We start from the raw sequence: 18624 nt of genomic DNA, 5'->3' as shown, positions 1-18624 counted from the left end.
GGTGGAAAATACTGCAGGTGGCATGCCTCAAGCCAGAAGAGAAGTCCAGTTCTGAAGCTGCTGACAGTCTAACAGGTTGAATTGATTTTATTTGTAGCGGAGTAAACACAGCATGGAAGGGCAGCACAAAGAGAACACTCCTTGAATTCTTCAGTACCATACTAGGTGCTTTACAAATATGACCTCATGTAATCCATCACACCCATTTACGAAGGAAAGAGGTCAAGTTCCCCAAGGTTACACAGCCAGCTGCTGCAACTGGGATTTGAACCTAGTTCTCTGTCTTCAAAGTGCTAGTCCATTCTAAGTGCCCTCTGTAGAGTACTGATCACATGAGCATGACCAGTAATAGGAAGCTATGATGACGCCCTTTGTACTTTCTGAGTTCCAGACACCTGTGACTGCAGTAATGCTGAGAAGCCACTGGCAATAGGAAATTGCAGCTGTCAGAATGTACATTTCCTTCACTGCTCCCAGAGATGCCATGTGGAGAAATTTACCAACACAAACATAAATTCTTCAAGGTTCTTCGAATGTCCCTGTGGGGAATTATGAGACTCCCTGGGTTATAAGGATTATACTTGGACATCTCTGCTCAGCCAAAGCTCTGATTCAGGATGTAGCAGTAATAGGTCAGATGTCACACATAGACCAAGAAATGTCAAAGTCACACGAAGAATGACATACAGCCATCAAAAGAGCTAATAAATACCTCACTTGGGAAATTAATTTGTAAATTCCATAGGATTATACATCTTTGTAATTACGGATAGTGTCATACAAAGATAACATTTCTTCATTGAAAGGGATCTTAGAGTTTCTCTCTTCAGACCTTTTATTTTACAGATGTAGAAACTGAGATCCTGAGATTTTAATTAACTATTTTACTTAGAAAAATCTCTGAGGGGAAGGCAGCATGATTTCTGATGACTCCAAATCCCTAGCTTGGCTGCCCTTCCTCCTAACTCAGGAAAACCTCCAAAGTCATTTTTCTATGGCAAAACCGTATTCTGTGAATTTAATATTTTCTAGCTCTCTCTGCTGCACTGGGAATTGTTCAACTCTAACTCCCTTTAGCTATGAAGACTGGAAGAGAATACAGTTCTCAACACTGCTCATGCTTTCAAGTCACATGTCCTCAGGTTGCTAAAAATCTCCAGTCTGTGAAACACGAAATGAAATGCCAGGATGCTATTTTTGATTGACATAGAGAGCAAGGAAGCAGATTTATATCCACTGGCAAAATCGTATGCTGATAGTTAGAAACTGCTAGTGATGATATGAATGTTACCACATTGCATGGATGAAGATTCCACTTTTCCTGTTTATTGTGATGAGACTGCTTTCCTTTGGCCTCTACTTTCTAAGATTCTAAAATTAGACATTTAACTTTATTCTTAAATTAATTGTAAATGTAATTGTATCATAAGTGTGATTCAGCAAAGAGTGAAAAGAACAACAAATGGAGGTCAGGAACCACTTGCTTTATCATCTTCTATTTCATCTATGTTTTCCTTCCCTTGGAATTCATATAACTTATTTTTTTAAATACTTCTACAAATAGATATGCTCAGAAAATTTATATGATTAATTTTTCAAGCAGATATGACAAGGGACAAAACCGAGTTCAATAACCATAAATATATTTTTAATCCTTATGTATAGTCTAGCACAATAGAATGGATTGCTTTAAAAGATAGAAAGTGTTCATTTAATTTTTTAAAATATATTTCATGTGTATTCTGGTATCAGCCAACCCTGTGCCCCAGTAGCAGGTAATTCAAGATAAGCACACTTAAAATATAAGGAAAATACTTAAAATGTCAAAGTCTGTGGCACATTTACATAGCAATATAGAATTCTGCTTCACTCCTTGGTTAATGAACATAATGGTCAGGCTTAAAAATAAATATTTAATATATATGCATATCTGACATATTCATATAATATATAACATTAAATAATATATGCTTATATTTGATATATATTAAATAATTATTTTAGAATACAGTTGGAATCAATTGGAAAGTCAAAATATAATTTTATATATAAAGAGGTAGATATATACTGAACTAAATATATGTTAAATACCCAAATATATATCAATGTAATATATATATATATATATATATATATATATATATATATATATATAAAATAAAAAAACTGACATCTTCTTTCTCTCCATTCAGTTAACCGACTGGTGATTTTTCACAATCATGTAGATAAAAATACAAACAAGAATATGCACTTATATAGCCAAGAAAAATCTATAGTATTGTCTTTTTATCTTAACTCCACTTTTATTGTCTTTTATTTTCTAAGGGATTAGACTACTTCTAGACTTCCGTGTTTCTATGTTAGTTTTTTTCCAAGTAGATTTTGTTTTACTCTTTCAGTTCATGCCATTGTTTGCTGACGTAGTGAAATGTTACTTACTGCACAATAACTGGCCAACTGGAGAACATATTATCTGGAAACTGGGAATGCAAACAGTAAAGAACGTCAGGATCCACTAAAAATAGAAGGTTTTATACTTTCAGTTTAGTCATCTTTGTTTGGGAATTAAAATCTCTTACTTCAGCTCATCGTGAGTTTTTTGGTTTTTTTTTTAAAGCATAGTGGGGGGAACGATTCAATGTGAAAGTTATTTTTTTTTAACTTTTTTTTTTAGCCCATCAAATTTCAGTATACATAGTTAATAACCACTTCAAATTGCTATGCCAGGAGAAACCACTCTTACCTAATTGGCTGCCAAGGCTCATAAAGCACCTCTGTGCCACTGGTAATTCATTGCTCTATTGATATGGTAACTCACAGTGATATTTTCTGGCTGTCATCTTTTACACTCACTGATGCTCACTTCCTTCAATTTTTACATCCAGTAGTTCCAAAATTAAAGGCTATGTCTTGGCCATACGATTTTTAGTAGGTTCTTTACAAGTTCTCCTAAGTGGATTTTCTCTTTGTCTATACCACACACATACGCACACATATGCATGCATGCATGTACACACACACAGACTTTAAATGGTTGAATATATTCTTCTCCGAGTAGAATTTTTTCATTAGATGTAAAACATTTCATTTTCATATGGATCTACAGTGCCTTTTAAAGCTACTCCAAAGCCTCATTATGTGACACATTGGTGATCAAACCACTTTATCTCACAATGCCAGAATCTTTACAAGATCACAGCTAATGACTTCGTTTCCAGCGTGGTGTCATGTGGCTCAGTTCCCAGAACCAAATCATATCTGTCAGTTCTTTTCACAGGAGCACACATCTTCTCTGTTGGTATAGAGTGTCATGCAGTAGCCAGCACTGTGCAACGGCAAACAGCTCATATCAGGACCCTCCGTCTCCTTCCCCCAGATGACTCTGCACGAGGTGAAGAAGAACGTGCACACCTGCCAATTCTGCCAAATTTCAGCCTCTCAGGCCACACACTAGTTCATTTCACATTCTCAAGAGTGTGAAGAGCTGTCTTTTGGCAGCAGCCTGACTGTCCTCTACTACCTCAGAGGAAAGTAGAATTCATCTTTCCTAGTAGAATGGAGAAAAGTTTGAGACATGATGGGAAATGGTTCCTGCAGGGAGAAAAGTTTCCTTGGATGTGTCAAATCACTGTTAGCTTCAGTAAACATGGCGACTCAGCTCCAAGTGGGTCAAACTCCTCATTCCACTCAACACCACTTCCTGGGACATTAGAGGACAAAAGCAAAGGGTGGAAACTTGATCAGTGAGGTTTGTGGAACCCAAGGATGGCCAGGTTAAACGCCACAAAGAAATTAGTTATACAGAAATCAGTCCACTTCAGCTATAGGGCTGCCACATCAACCACAGCTTACAATTGTGTTTGAAAAAATGTACATTTGGATTGTTTTCCAGAAAGTGGCTATGACATTATACCCTGACTGCATTTGCCTTTGAAAAAAATTAATACAATATTCTGTAAAACGGTCCAGCTTACAATGACAAGCTATTGAACTTACTGCCTGCATCTACCTCACAGATCTTAAAGTAACTCAAAAGAGCCATCTGAATGATTAAACAGTAATCTGTTTGCAAAATCATTTTGTCCACTAAAAATCACCTCCTAACATCCTGAGACCAATCAGTTCCTCCCTGGGTTTTTAAGCCAGAATTCTACAACTAACATGGAAAAAGGCCACATTTTTTTCTGACAGTGGTGTGAACTTTTTAACTTTTCTAGTTGTTGCTTCATTAAGGATCATATTCTTGAAATTTTCAAAAGAAATGTTATTGCTGTCAAGTCAGCACTCAGCATTCATGTAAATGATGTGATGCTGTGATTCATAATAAGAAACATATTTTTGGGTCCCTCCCTGGTTGGTGCTCGGGGCCTTCTGTGTCGCCTCGGGCACAGCGCCGCTCACACCATGGCTTGGGTCATGAATGCGCCACAGCCTCTCGAGAGACGTGGGTCCTCGGAGCCTCTTTAGTGCCCGAGCTCGGGCCGCAGGCGACTCCGCGGAGGTGGAAAAACAGAACCTCTGGAATGGATGGACTCTTCCCGAGCAGCTTTGCTAATTTGCAGCAGCTGGACAATGCTCCTCTTTAACACCTGTTGGCATAATCTTCACATTATTTCACTCTGGTGGCAGGGACTCAGCTCTGAATTCTGTACAGAGAAAGCACCTGGATCCCAGTCTTTCAATGGCTTCGAGATAACCAGAAATGCCTGCCCTTGAGCCTAGGGGGCCTCTAGGCAAGATGTCCCTGCCCATCGGGACGTACCACCGGGCATTCAGCTATGATGATGCCCTGGAGGACCCTACGCCCATGATTCCTCCTCCATCAGACATGGACAGCATCCCCTGGAAGCCAGTGATTCCAGAGTGCAAGTATCAGCACCTGGCCAAGGTGGAGGAAGGAGAGGCCAGTGTCTCGTCCCGTGCCCTGCCATCGGCCACTGACGGTGCGGACAAGGTCCCCGTGGTGAAGGCTAAAGCTACCCATGTCATCATGAGGTCTCTGATCACAAAACAGACCCAGGAGAGTATTCAGCGTTTTGAGCACCAGGCAGGGCTGAGAGATGCTGGCTACACACCCCACAAGGGCCTCACCACCGAGGAGACCAAGTACCCTCGAGTGGCAGAAGCACTCCACAAACGAAAGCTCCAGAGTGGAGAGATAACAAGAGAGGAGCAGCAGCCGGCCTCCACCCAGTCCACCCCAAGCAGTAACTCCCACTCTTCCCCTAAGCAGAAGCCCAGAGGCTGGTTCACTTCTGGTTCTTCCACAGCCTTACCTGGCCCCAATCTTAGCACCATGGATTCTGGAAGCGGGGAAAAAGACAGAAGCTCGGCAGATAAATGGAGCCTCTTTGGACCAAGATCCCTCCAGAAGTTTGATTCCGGAGGTTTTGCCATCCAGGCCTACAAAGGAGCCCAGAAGCCTTCTCCAGTGGAACTGATCTGCATGCAGGCCACCCGAATGGCCGAGGATCCAGCAGTGTTCAAGCCACCCAAAATGGACATCCCAGTGACAGAAGGGAAGAAACAGCTGCTGCAGGCCCACAATCTCAAACCGTAGGACTTGAATGTTCTCACACCCACTGGTTTCTAGAGCTCTTTCTGTTCCAGGGACTCTGGATAGAGGGTGTCTTGAGCCCAGCTCCCCTTTACCTTGGCTCTGACATAGGAAAAGTTTTGTTTTGTCTTTTAAAATTTCTCTCAAACTGAGGCTAGAGCTGGAGACATAATTGATTTTTGAGAAACATTAGTGCAAAGTTTGTCCTTGTGCAGAAGAAGCCATTTTGTACTGCTTTAGTTTAAAGTTAGACTAAACCTCAGCAGTGATGTATGGAGACCTCATTACCTATTTTTGTATCTTTACTCTACCCAAGAACTTTGGTCATTACCTACTAGGTAAATAATGTTTGTGTTGTTCTAAAACCAAGGCTTCTTGATTCCTTTACCACTATCCATGTGTGCATGGACAAATCATGGCATAGTGGCGTTCACTGACTAGTTTAGACAACTTTAGCCCTCTTGGCTATGCTGGCACTGTGTGCTCCAGCCTCGTCAGTTATGGGGACCCAGGATCTGTTTGAGATATGGGTATAGTTAAGAGCCAGCCTTGGCAGGGATCCCCTCTGTTTTCTGCTGAAACCTTGCTTTTTGGTAGACCTCATGGATCTCCTTGCTTTTTGGTAGACCTCATGGATCACTTTGTCCTGCAGCCAGTTCTTACTGTAGTATCTCTTGGGCCAGTGCTGTTGGAGGGATACTTCTCTTTTGTGTGTCACAGAACAAACACTAGCCTTACATATCCTTTGTTGCACTTTAAAGTGAGATTAATTTAACTCCCTTTTGGTTGAAAACTTCCTAAGGGAGAAAATTCAGTCTACTGGTTTGGTATAGATAAATGGATGTTAACCTTTCTTAAAGGAGGCAGCAACTGCAGTTTGAGTATAGTCTTGCGGTTCATATGAAACTAGTGTCACCTTATTTTGAGTTTCTTGTTCAGCCAGGGCCTGAAAATTTTTTTCCTGGGAGGTGGAAGAATTAAAAAATTTTCTGTATGCAATCATTTTCCCCCTAAATGAGCCTCATACCTTTATAAACACGTACCTCACTGAGGAAAGGAACTAGGGAAACCACCTTTTTGTTTCTCCTCACTGTGTACATGTTCAATCATTGTCTTGAACACTGTCTCAAATTCCTGCTGTCCTTTGCTTTGGACAGTATGGTGTCTACACAAGGAGCTGAGCTGATCTTCCCACAGAGATGCCCTGGAGTCTAAAATGATCAGAGCAATTAATTGATTTGTGTCTTCTGTTATGCTTGTTTCTCTTAACTTGTTTTGGCAACAAAAATCCTTACTACTTTCTCAAAAAAAAAAAAAATAAATAAATATATTTTTGGTCTTAGTCCCTGTTTCTAACACAGAGCTCCTAAAACTCTCAGAATTTCCTAAAGGTGTTTTGTTATGTAAATGAGGTGACTTGTGCAAAGCACCTAAAGATGGGGCCTGGTTGCCAGGGGAACCAACCATATGATTAGAGCCTAGGAACTTTCAGCCTCACCACCCCAGGAGGGGAGAAGGGCTGGAGATTAAGTTCAGTCATCAATGGCCAATGATTTAATCAACCATGCCTAGGTAATTAAGCCTCCATAAAACCCCAAAAGGACAGGGTTGGGAGAGCTACTGGGTTGGTGAACACGTACAGATTTGGGGAGAGTGGCCCTCAGTGAGGGCATAGAAGCTTCTCACCCTTTCCCCTTTCCTTGCCCTATTCATCTCTTCCATCAGGCTCTTCTTGAGTTATATCCTTATAAAATAAACAGGTAATCTAGTAAGTAAAATGTTTCCCTGAGTTCTGTGCTGCTCTAGTACATTAATCAAACTCAAGCAGGAGGTCACTGGAACCTATATAAGGCAACTGCTAACAGCTGTAAAACAGGAAATCAACAGTAACATAATAATAGAGGGGACTTTAACACCTCACTTACATCAATGGACAGATCAACCAAAATGAAAATAAATGAGGAAACAGAAGCTTTAAATGACACAATAGATCAGATAGATTTAATTGATATTTATAGGACATTCCATCCAAAAACATCAGATTACACTTTCTTCCCACGTGCGCATGGAACATTCTCCAGGATAGATCACATTTTGGGTCACAAATTGAGCCACAGTAAATTTAAGAAAATTGAAATCATATCAAGCACCTTTTCTGACCACAATGCTATAAGATTAGAAATGAATTACAGGGGAAAAAAACGTAAAAAACACAAACACATGGAGGCTAAACAATACGCTACTAAATAGCCAAGAGATCACTGAAGAAATCAAAGAGGAATTCAAAAAATACCTAGAGACAAATGACAATGAAAACAAAACAATCCAAAACTTATGGGATGCAGCAAAAGCAGTTCTAAGAGGGAAGTTTATAGCTATACAAGCCTACCTCAAGAAACAAGAAAAATCTCAAATAAACAATCTAACCTTACACCTAAAGGAAATAGAGAAAGAAGAAAAAACAAAACCCAAATTTAGCAGAAGGAAAGAAATCATAAAGATCAGAGCAGAAATAAATGAAATAGAAACAAAGAAAACAATAGCAAAGATCAATAAAACTAAAAGCTGGTTCTTTGGGAAGATAAACAAAATTGATAAATCATTAGCCAGACCCATCAAGAAAAACAGGGGGAGGACTCAAATCAATAAAATTAGAAATGAAAAAGGAGAAGTTACAACAGACACTGCAGAAATACAAAGCATCCTAAGAGACTACTGCAAGCAACTCTATGCCAATAAAATGGACAACCTCAATGAAATGGACAAATTCTTAGAAAGGTATAAACTTCCAAGACTGAACCAGGAAGAAATAGAAAATATGAACAGGCCAATCACAAGTAATGAAATTGAAACTGTGATTAAAAATCTTCCAACAAACAAAAGTCCAGGACCAGATGGCTTCACAGGTGAATTCTATTAAACATTTAGGGAAGAGCTAACACCCATCCTTCTCAAACTCTTCCAAAAAATTGCAGAGGAAGTAACACTTCCAAACTCATTCTATGAGGCCAGCATCACCCTGATACCAAAACCAGACAAAGATACTACAAGAAAAGAAAATTACAGACCAATATCACTGATGAATATAGATGCAAAAATCCTCAACAAAATACTAGCAAACAGAATCCAACAGCACATTAAAAGGATCATACACCATGATCAAGTGGAATTTATCCCAGGGATGCAAGGATTCTTCAATATATGCAAATCAATCAATGTGATACACCATATTAACAAATTGAAGAATAAAAACCATATGATCATCTCAATAGATGCAGAAAAAGCTTTTGACAAAATTCAACACCGATTTATGATAAAAAACTCTCCAGAAAGTGGGCATAGAGGGAACCTACCTCAACATAATAAAGGCCATATATGACAAACCCACAGCAAACATCATTCTCAATGGTGAAAAACTGAAAGCATTTCCTCTAAGATCAAGAACAAGACAAGGATGTCCACTCTCACCGCTATTATTCAACACAGTTTTGGAAGTCCTACCCTCAGCAATCAGAGAGGAAAAAGAAATAAAAGGGATACAATTTGGAAAAGAAGAAGTAAAACTGTCACTGTTTGCAGATGACATGATACTTTACATAGAGAATCCTAAAGATGCCACCAGAATACTAGAGCTAATCAATGAATCTGGTAAAGTTGCAGGATACAAAATTAATGCACAGGAATCTCGTGCATTCCTATACACTAATGATGAAAAATCTGAAAGAGAAATTAAGGAAATACTCCCACTTACCATTGCAACAAAAAGAATAAAATACCTAGGAATAAACCTACCTAGGGAGACAAAAGACCTGTCTGCAGAAAACTATAAGACACTGATGAAAGAAATTAAAGATGATACCAACAGATGGAGAGATAAACCATGTTCTTGGATTGGAAGAATCAATATTATGAAAATGACTATACTCCGCTAAGCAATCTACAGATTCAATGCAATCCTTGTCAAATTACCAATGGCATTCTTTATGGAACTAGAACAAAAAATCTTAAAATTTCTGTGGAAACACAAATGACCCCGAATAGCCAAAGCAGTCTTGAGGGAAAAAAACGGAGCTGGAGGAATCAGACTCCCTGACTTCAGACTATACTACAATGCTACAGTAATCAAGACAATATGGTACTGGCACAGAAACACAGATTAATGGAACAAGATAGAAAACCCAGAGATAAACCCACACACCTATGGTCAACTAATCTATGACAAAGGAGGCAAGGATATACAATGGAGAAAAGACAGTCTTCAATAAGTGGTGCTGGGAAAACTGGACAGCTACATGTAAAAGAATGAAATTAGAACACTCCCTAACACCATGCACAAAAATAAACTCAAAATGGAGTAGAGACCTAAATGTAAGTTTGGACACTATAAAACTCTTAGAGGAAAACATAGGAAGAACACTTTTTTTTTTTTTAATTTATTTTTTGCTGTACGCAGGCCTCTCACTGCTGTGGCCTCTCCCATTGCGGAGCACAGGCTCCGGACGCGCAGCCCCAGCGGCCATGGCTCACGGGTCCAGCCGTTCCGTGGCACGCAGGATCCTCCCGGACCGGAGCACGAACCTGCGGCCCCTGCATCGGCAGGCGGACCCCCAACCACTGCGCCACCAGGGAAGCCCCCAGGAAGAACACTTTTTGACATAAATCACATCAAGATCTTTTTTTGATTCACCACCTAGAGTAATGGAAATAAAAACATAAACAAACAAATGGGACCTAATGAAACTGAAAAGCTTTTGCACAGCAAAGGAAACCATAAACAGGACGAAAAGACAACCCTCAGAATGGGAGAAAATATGTGCAAACGAATCAACGGACAAAGGATTAATCTCCAAAATATATAAACAGCTCATGCAGCTCAATATTAAAAAAAACGAAACAACCCAATCCAAAAATGGGCAGAAGACCTAAATAGACATTTCTCCAAAGAAGATATACAAATGGCCAAGAAGCACATGAAAAGCTGCTCAACATCACTAATTATTAGAGAAATGCAAATCAAAACTACAATGAGGTATCACCTCACACCAGTTAGAATGGGCATCATCAGGAAATCTACAAACAACAAATGCTGGAGAGGGTGTGGAGAAAATGGAACCCCCTTGCACTGTTGGTGGGAATGTAAATTGATACAGCCACTATGGAGAACAGCATGGATGTTCCTTAAAAATCTAAAAATGGAATTACCATATGATCCAGCAATCCCACTACTGGGCATATACCCAGAGAAAACCATAATTCAAAAAGACACATGCACCCCAATGTTCACTGCAGCACTGTTTACAATAGCCAGGTCATGGAAGCAACCTAAATGCCCATCGACAGATGAATGGATAAAGAAGATGTGGTACATATATACAATGGAATATTACTCAGCCATAAAATGAAATGAAATTGGGTCATTTATTGAGACGTGGATGGATCTAGAGACTGTCATACAGAGTGAAGTAAGTCAGAAAGAGAAAAACAAATATCGTATATTAACGCATATATGTGGAACCTAGAAAAATGGTACAGATGAACGGGTTTGCAGGGCAGAAATTGAGACACAGATGCAGAGAACAAACGTATGGCCACCAAGGGGGGAAAGCTGCGGGGGGCTGGGGGGGGTATTGTGATGAATTGGGCAATTGGGATTGACATGTATACACTAATATGTATAAAATTGATGACTAATAAGAACCTGCTGTATAAAAAAAAAGTAAATAGTATTCAAATGATATTATATGAAATTACTATAATTTAATACTATAATTATAACATCACATTAGATTATAATTAAAGCACTGGGACAGTGCCTAGCCCATGTTTGTTAAATAATAAAACATATAAATATGCAAAATGTGAACTTCTGTAAATGCACAGACACGAATCTATTTGTTGCACTATGTTATCCAAACAGCTCTATGAAATTTTATTCAGTTAGATTACATTCCAATGCAAGAACTACAAGTACACTCAGAGCCTCAGCACATTAATTAGCTGTGAGACTTGATGAAAAAAATGAAATTTCTCTAGAACATATCAGGATTTGAGAACAACAGGGAACTATGCCATCCATGGACATTGGAACATTTTTGAAGCCCTTTGCTACTGATGTGACTATTGTTTTATCTATAGTAGAAGCTCTACCAAAAATATCCCAGCCCATTTGAGCTGCAGGCTCAAAGTTCTGCCTTCATTCCCACATGGTGGGTTTGACATATCCCCAGGGATATCTGCCGTAAGTAAGGATAAGAAGGTTCTAGCATGTTTGTGAACATGCAAATTCTTAGACCTCCCCTCATGGAAATTTCGTTCCAGTCGGCCGGAGGTTGAGCCGAGGAATCTGCATTTTAACATACATCAATTTCCGACATAGGTGGTCTAATGCCTACTGATTAAGAGTCACTGGACTAGAGGATCCTCCACTCAGTTTGGGATAAGCCCTCAGGTTCATGCGTGTACTCACAGTGTGGCTGTCACAGGCTTTCCAGCTGAGTCTAAAGTGTTTGAGGTTTTCCTGGATTCTCGAATTGCTGGAGCATTGCTTAAATGGAACCAAGTCTACGTATGATAAATCCCAAGGATAGGGGCTTCCCTGGTGGCGCAGTGGTTGAGAGTCCGCCTGCCGATGCAGGGGACACGGGTTTGTGCCCCGGTCCGGGAGGACCCCACATGCCGCGGAGCGGCTAGGCCCGTGAGCCATGGCCGCTGAGCCTGCGCGTCCGGAGCCTGTGCTCCGCAACAGGAGAGGCCGCAACAGTGAGAGGCCCGCGTACCGCAAAAAAATAAAAAACCAAGAAAATCCCAAGGATATATCTGCATGAGTCTGGCCTTTACAACAGGAGTGCTGAAGTTCTATTCCCATAAGAATTTGCTTCCTTTTATTTGCTCTGGGCTGTTCTCAAAATGAAGCTGTGAACTGGAAGAATTTGGTCTTTGTATCCTACCTCCTATGCCTTCATCACTTCTAGCTTCAATATCCAAACAACATGTGGGAAACTGGAGCTTCTTGGCTCCTGAGGATCACCAACTGAGGCACCCAACCAAAGCAGCCTAACCCTTCTTCCCCTGCTCTGTATTTTTCCCTGTCTCCTCCATCAAAATGCACTTCATCCATTTCCCATCTGGTCAGGATCCTAGCTAGCATCAGCACCGTGACAAAACTTTGATGTGATACAGCAAAATGAACTAACAGACTAATATTTTATTTGGAAGCCCAACTAGGGCTAAGAGAAGGAGATTTTTCCCTTGGGTCTCACACATTGCAAAATAAAGTTAATGAATAAAGTTAAAATGATGGTGCCAGGTGATGTGGGCATGCAAAGATGTTCCTTCCTCCACTTTTTTGTTAGAGAGAATAAGAACATACTCAGTTTATCAGAAATCTACTACCTTTGTTGACAATTCAACCAGGTCATAGAAAGTCTTAGCCAATTAATAGGGTTTGGAATTCAACATGGCAAAACCTAGACCTTAAGAGGTTTCAATTTTTGGAAGGAAAATTCAGAATAATTTATTAGAATATAAAATATAATAAAAATTTAAAATAGGGGTCATATACCCAAAATATTGTTTGGTTAAAATGAGGTTCCACCGCACTGTTCAAACCTAAGACCAACTATTGTAGCATTAGAACAGACACAACAGCCAAGCAAAATTCTCAGAGGAAAACAGAGGAAACCAGTTCTCCCATAAAAGCTTTAAAAAGGCAGTAGAGACTTACTATATTTTAGACCATTTTTGATGATCTCACAGTATCCAACATGATTAACACTTAAATATATCATGAAATAGTAGTACTTTAGGGTAAGATGAAGGGGAGGAGAGGAATATCCCATAATTTACTGATGTTTTTGCATTGTTAGAATCATTCAAACTTTGGCTCTGTCCTTGGATTCAGACATATCTAGAGGCCTTTGGCTTCTTAGTAGTAAACCATTTACCCATAACTTTCAAACTTCATGGTTACAATTAACATTTAAGCCTTAATGGATGCTAATGGGTTACTTTTTTTAAGGTAGCGTGTTATTTTACAGGGGATTTTTATATACAAGGCCTTACAAATTTCAGGGAATGACTCAAAGTTAGAAACAGCATGCATTATAATAAGATAGGAAGAAAAATATCAGGAGGGAGGTAAGTAGTCTTGCAACCTCTAAAATAAACAATCCTATGTTGTCACCTACAGTCTCCCATGTATAGGAAAAAACCTTGCTGATTATAGGGCTTCCCACATGGTCCAATTCCAGCAACAATCTCTAAGGGGAAGAGTAGAAATATGGTTCATATTAAAAAAGATCTATCAGGCAATAAAGCAAAATTCCAGCTCATATGGGCAGAACTCTTAATAACATCTATAACTTTAGGACAATTCATTTTGCTTCGTCTTGGACTGAGCTGCAGGTTTCTGAGGAGATCTTGTTAGCTTTGGAGAGTAGGAGAAGAAACACAGGCAGTCCTCTATAGAAACTCACTTTCAGGATGAAGAAAGGTCCTGGGAAGTCGATGTGTCTGAACTGTATATTTTCGATACATGAGCGTATACCTGGGGCTCAAAACTGACACAATGGTAGTAATAAGTGGTCCTAGCTGCCATTGACTTATAGCCAACCACTGCACTCAGTTCTTCACTGTGTGACTGCAGTAGGGTTCTGCATCTCTCTCAGCTTTTGCTTCCACATCTGTACAGTGGATATGGTAATAATCCATATCTCTCAGGCTATGGTGAAGAAGAAATGACACCACAAGTAAAAACACTTGATAAATGCTCAAGCACTACACAGTTCTTCCGTAATCATGATACAAAATCAGATGCTTTTCTCTTCTATGCATATGTTTTCGTAAATGAATAATTGGTCCCACCCAAATAGAGAGAGCTTTAAGAACCACATTCTAACACTCTTTATGAGAGGCCTATTTACAACCTGATTGTTTGAGCTTCTGATAAACGTAATTGGCTGAATCATAAAACATGTTTTAGAGATTTGTGAGAAATTTCAGTGCAGTTGAGTAAGAGGATGGCTGGAGAGCCAGAGCCCCTGGCTGTCTGTCTGCAGAAGAACAGCTGCTGAGTGGCTAATTCCACAACCTCGGCCCTCTCTCCTGGTGTTCTGAACCATACTGACCTTGTGTGCCCTGGTGGCAGACATCCTGTCGTCACTTCACAGATAACATCTCAGTCAAAGGTCATTTTCTCAGGGAAAAGTGAACCATTGACCCCATTCAGACTAAGTTAGACCCTTCTGTTACATTCTCATAGTATTCTGTATTTTCTTTCTAGCACCTAGCAGAGTGGATGAATAACATTGATAAATGGGATTCTTTGATTAATGCCTGCCTCTTCTGGAGTATAAGCTCATTAGGGTGCAAAGTATGAATGCTGACCTCCTCATTATAGCAACCCAGAACCTAGCTCATGGTCTGGCACACAGTGGGAGCTAAATAAATGTTTCATTCTTTAATGAAGAGTGAGGACTTGAAGCCAAATCCTCTGATGCCAAAGCCAGGGTTCACTTTACTAACAAAGAAATGGCTCTAAGTATTACCTGGGGAGCCCAGTAAAATACAGATTCCCAAGTATTCCAACCCCATAGAATTAGAAACTCCCAGGGCCAGAGGACTCTTTATTTTCTGGTTGCAGCCAGTCATAGACCAGCTATACGAACCACTGCACTACACCCACATGTGCATCAGCTTAACAAACAGTATACTTACAGAGGATCCAGAATCCTGGTATTTTCAGTTCCTACCCTCTGCTCAATGTTCGAAGGGAACACCGTCCAATCTGCCTCATATTGTGTCAGGGAAGTGGATGAAACTCAAAAGCAGTTCCCATGTCTTCACATAGAACACACACTGTGTAATCCTTCCCATAACTAAATCAAATGCATTTTAAAAAGCAAAACTTTAAAGCATATTGCTAAGTCAAAGAAGCCAGCCTGCAAAGGATACATACCATATAATTCCAACTATGTGACATTTTGGAAAAGGAAAAACTATAAATAGTAAGATGACCTGTGGCTGCCCAAGGCTTGGGGGGAGGGACGAAGTGATGAATAGGTAAAGCACAGGGAATTTTTAGGATGGTGAAATTGTTCTGTTTGAAACTGTAATGGTGGATACATGACATCACACATTTGTCAAAACCGAGAGAACTGTGCAACACAAAAAGGGAGCCCTAATAGAAACTACAGACTTTGGTTAATAATAACATATCAATATTGGTTCATTGATTGTAACCAAGGAACCACCTGGAAGCAAGATAGTAATAATAGGGGAAATAATGGGGAAAATGGGAAGCTGGGTGAGTGTATGGAACTCTAAGTACTATCTGCTCAGTTACACTATAAATCTAAAACTGTATTTTTTCAAAAGCGTAAAAAATAAAACATACCCGCAAAATGACGGTGGGAGTAGAGTACCACAGCTTCATCACACTCTCATTTACTCAGTGCTTACTGCATGGGGAGCACCAAGCTGAGAATTTTCAAACATCACCTCATTTAACCCCAACAATACTGCTCTGTGGCAGCTAATACCAATATCCTCACACTCCCTTGAGGGTTAGGGAACCGAAAGCAGGTGCTGTTAAGTCCTTGCCCAAAAGAACATAGCCAGCCAGTGTCACTAGGTTTCAAACTCAGGGCCAGGTTGCCCCAAACCCCACACGTTTACCCACTGTGGGAACCTGCTTCGATTTATTTACTTGTAGTTGCTTTGGCCTATGCACAAACAAATGGTTTACTATGAAGTTTAATCCATAACTGTAAGTCAAAATGATTAGGGTATTATAACACAGGGTCAGATGAAAAGATTCTCACCATGAAGCAATGCCTGCAGATAAGCCTGGGACACACACACACAGAGGAAAACAAACACTGCCCTCCAGGAGTATATGGGATGGTGGAAAAGCAGGGCTTATGAGCAACAGCATAATGAAATCAGGTTTCAAATGTTGAAATAATTTTCTAGGTCCAAGATGGAGACACTCCTGCCCAGGGTCCCCTATCAGGGAACTTTAACTCAGATAACCTTTGCATCCCTATAAATGCTCCCATTGACCAGAAATACAGAATATCTGGTCAGCCAATCCCCAAATGAGGTTGACTATGTGGCCCCAGCCAATCGGATAATTTCTATTTTTCTCTGCCTTGTTCTTTATTCTTTATCCTGGAAAAGCTTCCTGCCTTCAGTCCCATTCTGCAGTTCTCTGAAAGGAGTAGTAAATAAAGTTTATGTCACCTAAATTGTCTTCTTTAATCATTTTTTACCACGAATAAACCAATCACAGTAACATTGATGTATGAACTGAAATGACAACGTTTTGCTTTAAAACCAAACTATTTTTTTAATAACAATGACAATAAAAAGGCCATAAAAAAGAGAGAGAGACTAGGAACCACCACATTGAAAGAGACTTAAGGGCCATATCAGCCTCGTGCAATGTGTGAGTCTCATGGATCTTTATTCAGAGAAACCGACTATGGAGAAATTAGTAAATTTTGAACACAGATTGAACATTATATGATGCTAAGGAATTAAGTTTTAGGTGTAGTAATTTTATTAGAATTAGGTCTTTTTAAAAAAAATATATCAAAACTATTAAAAGATAAACCTCATGGAGATGAAGTATTATATCTGGGATTTGCTTCTAAACAATTTGAGAATGGGTGGAGAGTGGGTACAGGTCAAATGAAATTAGCTGTTGAGTGATAATTGTATAATTGTTGGAGAGAACAGTGGGTACATGGAGTTCATTATACTCCTCTCTCTTTGAAAATGTTTGAAATTTTCCATTATGAACATATTTTTTTAAAGTTTATTATCCAGCATTAGTTCTAGCACTTATCTAACCATGTACGTTGCTCTCATTCAATAAATATGAACATTAATTATAAAAATAATAATTGTAACACATGAGGTCCATATACAAGCATTTTCACTGATTGTTTTAATAAATCATGCTCTACAGTTTCTGTTAACGTTTTCAGGAAACAGCTCCACATCAATCTTTTTTTTTTTTTTTTGGGCTGCGTTGGGTGTTGGTTGCTGCACGCGGGCTTTCTTCAGTTGCAGCCAGCGGGGGCTACTCTTCATTGCAGTGTGCGGGCTTCTCGTTGCGGTGGCTTCTCTTGTTGCAGAGCACGGGCTCTAGGTGCGCAGGCTTCAGTAGCTGTGGCATGCGGGCTCAGTAGTCATGGCTCACGGGCTCTAGAGAGCAGGCTCAGTAGCTGTGGCACGCAAGCTCAGTAGTTGTGGAACACAGGCTTAGTTGCTCTGCAGCATGTGGGGTCTTCCCAGACCAGGGATCAAAACCACATTCCCTGCATTGGCAGGCGGATTCTTAACCACTGTGCCACCAGGGAAGCCCACCCACATCAATCTTCACTGTTTCTGTTGTCTCTCTGTCCTGGGTCTCTCACTGTTCATTTCCCTCAGGAGCCTGTGGCCAGAAAAGGGCATCCCTGGCAGAAGGAAGAAGTTGAAGGAGCACTGTTACCTACTGATGTCTTCCCCTCAAGTGGAGGCCAGGATGCACTCTCAGGGCTGCTTGTGGCTGCTCTGAATACAGTAACAGGTCTCCTTCATCCCTGGGCATCACACACTGCCACAGACACCCACATCTGGATCCAGGTGACCCAGAGCATCTTAGAGTCTGCATCATTCCCCCCCACACCCGGGGTTTGGATTAGTTCTTCACTTAAGATACTTCGGAAGGACCATTCCAAGGACTCTGAGTGAATCATAGAAGATGTATAAAGGAAAATGAGGTTCTACCTCCTTCCCAAATGGGACAGGACAAGTCCTTGTCTAGCCACAGGGAGACATCAGCCGGAAGGCTGATGCCAAACAGGAGGAAATAGTAGTGAAACAGGAGGGAAGGGGGCAGGGCACAACCTTTAAAAGAATGACATAGCCATAGTACATGATGAAAACTAGTGAGAACCAACTAGGTCCAAGATGGCAGAAGACTCAACTTCCAGTAGACCTTGAGCCTCATTATATGCTCATTGTAATACATTAGCATGCTAAATGACACACCCAACAGTGCCATGACAGTTCTGAAG

General features: G+C 40.3%; 2 protein-coding genes across 2 annotated transcripts in view; one reads left to right on the top strand and one right to left on the bottom strand.

Annotated features, from left to right (window-relative positions):
* LOC309823200 (uncharacterized protein) overlaps positions 1-18624 on the bottom strand; it is a gene marked incomplete at its 3' end in the record, with an annotated part of 239699 nt that overhangs the window by 192420 nt on the left and 28655 nt on the right. The gene's annotated exons all lie outside the window — the stretch shown is intronic.
* LOC309822818 (putative monooxygenase p33MONOX) lies at positions 4703-5560 on the top strand (the record flags this gene model as incomplete). The annotated part of the gene is made up of 1 exon (XM_082654859.1): positions 4703-5560. The coding sequence occupies one exon, from the start codon at positions 4703-4705 to the stop codon at positions 5558-5560; it is 858 nt and encodes a 285-aa protein (XP_082510985.1).

Source organism: Grampus griseus, assembly GCF_964374135.1.
Source record: "Grampus griseus genome assembly, chromosome: 5".
Classification (NCBI taxonomy): domain Eukaryota; kingdom Metazoa; phylum Chordata; class Mammalia; order Artiodactyla; family Delphinidae; genus Grampus; species Grampus griseus.
This window is presented reverse-complemented; position numbering and strand designations above follow the sequence as displayed.